This window comes from Colletotrichum godetiae (genome assembly GCF_030913485.1).
Source record: "Colletotrichum godetiae strain CBS 193.32 chromosome Unknown BDP55scaffold_30, whole genome shotgun sequence".
Lineage (NCBI taxonomy): Eukaryota > Fungi > Ascomycota > Sordariomycetes > Glomerellales > Glomerellaceae > Colletotrichum > Colletotrichum godetiae.
Window position 1 is genome coordinate 326,307 of NW_026851278.1, and position 6,730 is coordinate 333,036.

A 6,730-nucleotide genomic window follows, 5' to 3' on the forward strand; every position below is an offset into this window, starting at 1 on the left:
GTAAGACTTTGCAGCAGGCGTCGTAAGTGGTTGGGCTCTTCCGAAGCTTGAAATGGTACTGGCAATCAAGTGTCGGGGCGGTGAGACCCATCATCGAAAGGGGAAACACCAACGTTGAAGAACACTGCATGTTCAGAATTAAGGAAGCGTGGAAGCCAAGTCTTGATGTTTACAGAGTGTCCAACCAACTTGCCACTCCCGTGTCTTGCCAAGGTACGGGAAGCTTATTGTTTCCATCAACTTGAGAAGCAGGAAAGGCTTGTGTTGTTTTGTCTCCCGCAGTCGCACGCGGCCATACATTCTTCGGTTCCCATGCGGCTGATCCCCCGAATTCATCCGCCGATCTCCCAAAGGAAGGAAATCAAAACAACAGCATTCTTCCTTTCGTCTTTCCAATCGGTAAGAGTTACCTGCCCGAATGACTTTGCCCCACCCTTGCCGCGGATGGATCGGCAACTTGATACACGTGGAGACGATTCTGGTGTAAAACACGACCCTCGCGCCTCGCGCTCCCTGGCGGAGAGCTATGTCGGCAATTCCGCTGATATCATCATCGTATTGGCCGGGGAGAAGTGCCAAAATCTTTTTCGCTATACTACGTACTATAGCAGCTATGAAAAGGGGGTTAGCCCGTTGGTCATACTCAATGGAAGAGGCTCTGGAGGATGGAAAGAGACCCCCAGTCTCTCATCCCCCGCAACAGGAAGCCAGGGGTCGCATCATCGACCAGCGAATGCAAGACGACAGCCAGCCAGCGCGGTGAGAAATTCAGACGACTTTGGTGCACGCATGAGACCAAAGAATGTGGGTTGTCTGAATTTTCCCTGGTGATGTCGCTTTGTCCGGACAGGGCAGCTCTCATCTGCCTCCTGACTCCTGGGTTGTCTTCATTACAATGCCATTTCCAATGTCAATCTCTGTTAACCCCTTTACTCCCTCCTGCATGCACCAGACTTCTTGCTGGCTCAGGCGTCTACAATCTACGACGTCAGATCTAATTAATCAGTCTACTCTGTACAGTTGCACCCAAAGGTCGAGGAGATCTTTCACAATGACTGGGCGATCTTGGTCTCCGAGGCGAGGGAGATTTTCCCGGTTAATCGGTAAGGAAAAGCTGGAAAAGAGCCGCGGCAATACCTGAAAGACCTGAAAGGGGGCACGGGGGTCAACCATCTTAGTTGGCGGTGCGAGGCTTTGGAAACTGCGCTGCATCGCAACCATCGCAGGACTATCGTTTTGAGTTCACCGCCTCCTGCAAAACCTTCTGGTTTATCATCTCGTGAAGAGGCGTGAGAGGGTGACATCCAATTCGGTATTTGGCTGTGGTCTCGAATGATGATCATCGGCACCCCCTGCCAAGCAACCCGCGAATCCGCTGATCTGGAGGGGTCCGAGCCTCAGAAAGCTCACTAAAACAATGTTTCCGACCCAGAAAGACTCTACGACGATCTCGGATTTGGGTTTGGTTGGGTTTGATTCACAACGCGGCGCTGAGACAATTACACAACCGGCTGACTTTTACTTCGAGTTGCCAACTAACTATTGACTAGTAGGCAGAGAATAGGTAAGGGGAAGCTTTTTTCTGGTTTTTGTCTATTTAACTTTTGGTTTGCAGGATAACGGTCCAACGGCACCTAGCAAGCATGCCAAGCTTAATTTCATCGTGTCTCTCCCTACATGTGGCTAACGAACGTTTTGACGTCGTCGCGGAGCTTCCGGGGAGTAACGATCGTCGACGTCAAGGGTTCTTCATGGAGATATCTCCCACAAAATTCCCCGAAGGAGAATAGCTGCCCTGCCTGGTCAGCTCTGATCGTCAATTTTTGACATTTGACAAACCGGGGCGCGGGAGGCTGTCTGCCGCCATGACGAACCTTCATCAAGGGTTTGAAAGGAAGATTAGGAAATAGAGGCAACCTAGGAGAGGCTGATGGGACCAACTAGGAAACGACCCATGATCTTGCACTAAGAGGGATAATTTCGAGCTGCATTTGGAAACCTTGTGGGATCCTGTGATCGACATCTTCGGGGAATTGTTGAGGGTCGTGATCCCTTCCATGAAGATGTGATGATAGACGTTGCTTGTGCATCGACCTCAAGTCCTCCAGGTACATAAGCCGTTGACAACTCTGCGAGACTAGAGCTTTTCTTCATCCAGCTTCAGCATTCTCACTCAGTCACTCTTTTCAGACTTTTCAGCTTTTTCAGCTTTGTCTCTCGTCATTCCTTAATCCAACTTACACCACTCTCTTTAACTAATTCAAACCAACCCCCCAACCGCAAAAATGAAGTTCCTCAACCTCGGCCTTGTCGCCATCTCCTCCCTCTTCGCCACATCCCTCGCGGCGCCCGCCATCCACGGCCTCCCCACCGACGTCACCGATGTCTCAAAGGTCCCCGTCGTACACGTCCCCATTGCCCCGGAGACCGACATCCTCGACAAGCGCACTGAGGTCGTCTACACCAAGGTCCAGTACACCATCGTCGAGGTCAAGAAGCACTGCTCCACCATCAACTCCACTGTCGATGGCGTCACCAAGGGCCAGATCGCCCAGAAGAAGGCCGACATCATCAAGCTCGTCAAGAGCGAGGTCACTATCATCGTCAGCCTGATCCACTCCCTCGTCGGCGACGTTGTCGAGCTCCTTGGCGAGACTGTCGAGATTGTCGGTGAGGAGAAGGAGCAGATCATCTCCTGCGTCCTTGAGCTCATCTTTGAAATCATCTACTGCCTGAAGCATGTCATCGCCGTTCTCGGCTGCAGTAAGTCCAAACAATAGACGTCAATTACTTGAATCTCCCGCTAACCAATATCAACTAGGCATCTTCGAGCTCCTCGGCCCCATCGTCTTCGTCCTCCTCACCGTCGTCTTCCACCTCCTCTGCTCCCTCAACGGCCTCATCGAGGGTCTCTTGGAGCTCGTTTGCTCCGTCCTCGGCGGTGTCATCGGCCTCCTCCTCGAGGTCCTTGCCGGCCTTCTGCCCATCGTCCTTGGCCTCATCGGAGGTATCCTCAAGGCCATCAACCTTGGTGGCCTTCTCTGCAGCGTCGGCAGCATCCTCTAAATTTATCTGCCCGACATTAGCAGCGAACTTTCAAGTAGAAACACTCTTCGATTGGTTTAATACATGGTAGCCGGCGAACATGGATATAGAGCACTCAGGTGCAGTCACGTAATATCAAACTTCGAGTACATATTTATATCAAATATGACTTGCAGTGAAAGAATATATCTTTTTATCACTTATCCCGTGGTCTTGACTCTCTCGTGATGTATCCCATCCATTGTAGTAGCTTTTGTCGCAATAGAAATACCACAGTACTTGGCACAACGATGCATTGGAAAGCAGAGTGAAGAAAGTCCAAAATCTGTAGTTACAGAAAGCGAAATTTATCTTGAAGTAAGAGAAAATCCCAATCGTAGCTTTTGACTGTTCAAATCACACTGAGCTCGGTTCATTGTGAAATCACCCCGGTTAGGTTTCTATTCCATCATAAACGGATAGAGTTCCGCGCAGTATTGTCAGACTTTTAGAGGATGAGGCGTGTCTTTCCCAAGTTGACTTCGAATATAGATCGAACGTTCGTGAGGAGGAGCTCTCTGAAGCAACAACAAGTTTCTATTGATATAAGCTTAAACCCTCTTCCTCTTTTGCCTCCTCCCTCATCTCCTCCCTAGACATATACATAGGCCCCGACTGGTGGCATCGAGCTGTCCCTGGCTCCTCAATAGTAGCACTCGTCAAGATTAGAGTCCACTGCCTCAAATCTATGAGCGATGATCCGTGGGTTGAGAACTGTTATCAAAGGCTCTTTATCGCGGACCGCCGCGTCCTCGCACTCGGAACATGTACGCGGCAGACCAATGGGTTCCATGCCCAGATCCCTGGCTCTCTTCTCGAGGTGTTCAGCGTAGGTACCTTGCCGGGAGCGTAATAGAAGTGATTTTTGCGATAGCCGCGATTCAAGTAACGGTTGCTCGAAATTTATGGAGAGCTTTGGGAGTTGTAGGTGGGGAATTGGGAAACCGCGCCGGGAGGTACCTACTCTGGGTGCCCGGGGTGTATCGATGCTGATGCTTCTAGGCGAATTTATCAATGTACTACTGCCTACGTACATAGAGGTAGTACTTTCGGTTCGGGATTTCTGGGTATTTCGGGCTTTGCGAGAACCTCAGACTTCGTTCCTTCATCCACGTGGCCAGGTCAAGAAGCTCCGAGTATATTTATTGGCGTAAGTTCGTCCTAGAGGTCTCTGTAGTCGCCCGCAATGCACGCCATGGCGACTTGCACATGCCTACCAGGTCGACGGCGGACAAGTTCCCTCAATGTTACCTCTCACACGTTCCGGCACCCATGTTGTGTTGAGCTTGATCGGCAGCCTCTTACTACGGATTGCCTCCAGATAGTCGTCGCCCGGTGGCGGTGGAGCGTAAGCCTGTTAACCTGGGTAGGCCGGGAAACCTGGAAGGATCAATTCGTGTTTGTGACGAGATAGAGCCTCATTTTCAAGTTCAGTGGAAGACGGCATCCTTCTCGCGAATGGAAGCGCAAAAGAGAAAGATGTAATGTGCACCAAATTAGAGGCATTGATTGGATACAACATTCTCTCCAACAGCAACAGCCCTCTCAAGAATACATGGGACGCAGGGGTCGGTCGCTGCTGATACCCGTGCGGCAATGAACGGCCGAAGTCAGAACCATCACCAGGTTCTTCGAAAGCCACATGGAAGCGGTGGAAATAATTGCATGTCGATTTGTAGATGGACCAGACGATGCTATATTAGGTTCTGAGTTCGACAGTGAAATACTTCAGGAGGCCATAACATGTGCTGGACAATAGTACACAGAGCTACTGGTTGATATATGTACTTAGTAATAGACGACAGAACAAAGCTCCCACCGTCCTCAACGTATAGCTACCAACAAGCATTGACAGCTCAGCTAGGCCCATCGAAACATGGTCGACTCTTCCCGAATATATTCGATCACCGCGGTGCGTGAATCAAGGTTTCCACCAGAATCTCCGATCAAGTTCATCAATGATCTAGAATATTCTCTACCAACAATGGCCAGTTCTCATTGCCCACTAAGGATTGCGATCATCCACTGAGATTTTGGCTCATATGTGTCGTTTGCCACACAGCATCATCTCGATCAACATCCAGAACGACGAAACCCTGCCGTTCCCAAAATTCGATCGCTCCCGGCAAAAACGGATGAGTGTGAAGATACAATTGTTTCAGGCCCGCCTCGCTCGCGGCCTTCTTCAAAGCCGAAACCAATCGGGATGCTAACCCGCCGCGGCGCCAAGCCGGAATTACGTAGAGTCTCACAACTTCAACGACGCCGTCGGGTAGTAGAGTGAGCTGAGGAAATCGGTAGTCGAAGTGTTGGTATCCAACAGTCGCAATGATCTGGTTGTTTGATCGCGCAACTATGAATGTGCCATCTGGGTGGCTGAAAAAGGTCTCCTGGAACGTTGCGAGATCTTCCTCGGCCTTCTTAGCGCGCCATTGATCATCCACATGCGGGAACATGTCTGCGCGTGCTATCTGAGTGAGGTCCAAGATGTTTGGGATCTCATCAATCGTCGCCGGCGATATTTCGATATCCATATCTTGAGGTGGGCTGATTCTGTCGGCTTATCGCGGCTGGTCGAGGGAGTTGATGTCAGGATGGTATTGAGCAGGCTTATCCGAAGCAATCCGTGGTCGGTGATGAGTGTGTCTGTGTGTAGCTCAGGAAGTCAAATGAATGCAAAACAGAGAGATCTATAAGAAGTTAGGCCTTCTCTTGATATTTAAATCCAGTGCTTAGTAGATGATTAAGTTTGGGAGATTGATTAGATCTAGCGAGATCGGCGCATTCATTATCTCGCCGTGCCCCACAAACTGCTCGCTTGCGCTCAACTCGAAGGACGAAAGCTGACTAATAATGGCCTCACAAGTTTGCCAAGGCGCTACCAATGTTGTTTAACCAGGTTTCCCTTGCAAAATGCTAATGTTCTTGTCACGAGTAATTTCGCGATATTCCTCGTATAAAGTTTTTCAAGAAAGAGTTGACTCTGATGCTTGATTCGGTGTGAACCTGGATGGTTTTGTTGTCAACTTACTTTAAGCTTACTCACTCGGAACTACATAAGTACTTACCTAGTTGTAATCTGCCAATGACGCCTTCCCCACAATCATGTGATAGTGCAGACTACCTGTAATAACACTGAATAGGTGGAATTCTTTCTATGCTTGATATACAAGCAATCAGCCTGGGCGGGCTCTACCGGTCAGGTTTCATCATCCGGTTTCAGTTCTCAGGACACATCCGAGTGAGTTCTCCATCAGAGTCAGGAGGGTCTAGCGAAAGTTTGGAACCGTCTCCCAAGATCCTTTTCTCGACTCTGAGAAGCCATTTGAGCTTTGGAAGAAGCCGTGACCTCTTTTCCACGAGTTCGCTCATGTGACCATCGATGTCCACGTTTTGTCTCTTTCGATAAATATACAGGCACAGGTGCTCCAAATTGGGCGGCAACGCATCAATCAGCCTGAACGACGGGTGCTCAACTAATAGTTGTCTCTCCGCCGACAGTCATGGTATAGGGTTTGCGTTCAGCCACATCAATTCCCGGATGCCGATGCTCAGATGTGTGAGTGCAGTGAAGTCGTGAAGAGATCCTAGGTGTATCTGTCTTTCCGATCGTCCGGCAAATCGACGGAATGCAAAGAACCTGTGC

The 6,730-nt window shown here is 49.8% G+C and overlaps 2 protein-coding genes across 2 annotated transcripts; one reads left to right on the forward strand and one right to left on the reverse strand.

Moving 5' to 3' along the window:
* Nucleotides 1-2,285: 2,285 nt before the first annotated feature.
* Nucleotides 2,286-3,066, forward strand: BDP55DRAFT_556026 (uncharacterized protein; the record flags this gene model as incomplete). Its single annotated transcript, XM_060569546.1, has 2 exons — nucleotides 2,286-2,763; nucleotides 2,822-3,066. 2 exons carry the CDS (start codon nucleotides 2,286-2,288, stop codon nucleotides 3,064-3,066), a joined length of 723 nt encoding a protein of 240 aa, XP_060427630.1.
* A 2,036-nt stretch (nucleotides 3,067-5,102) lies between these two features.
* BDP55DRAFT_555929 (acetyltransferase) lies at nucleotides 5,103-5,618 on the reverse strand (the record flags this gene model as incomplete). The annotated part of the gene is made up of 1 exon (XM_060569536.1): nucleotides 5,103-5,618. One exon carries the CDS (start codon nucleotides 5,616-5,618, stop codon nucleotides 5,103-5,105), a length of 516 nt encoding a protein of 171 aa, XP_060427631.1.
* Nucleotides 5,619-6,730: the final 1,112 nt, after the last annotated feature.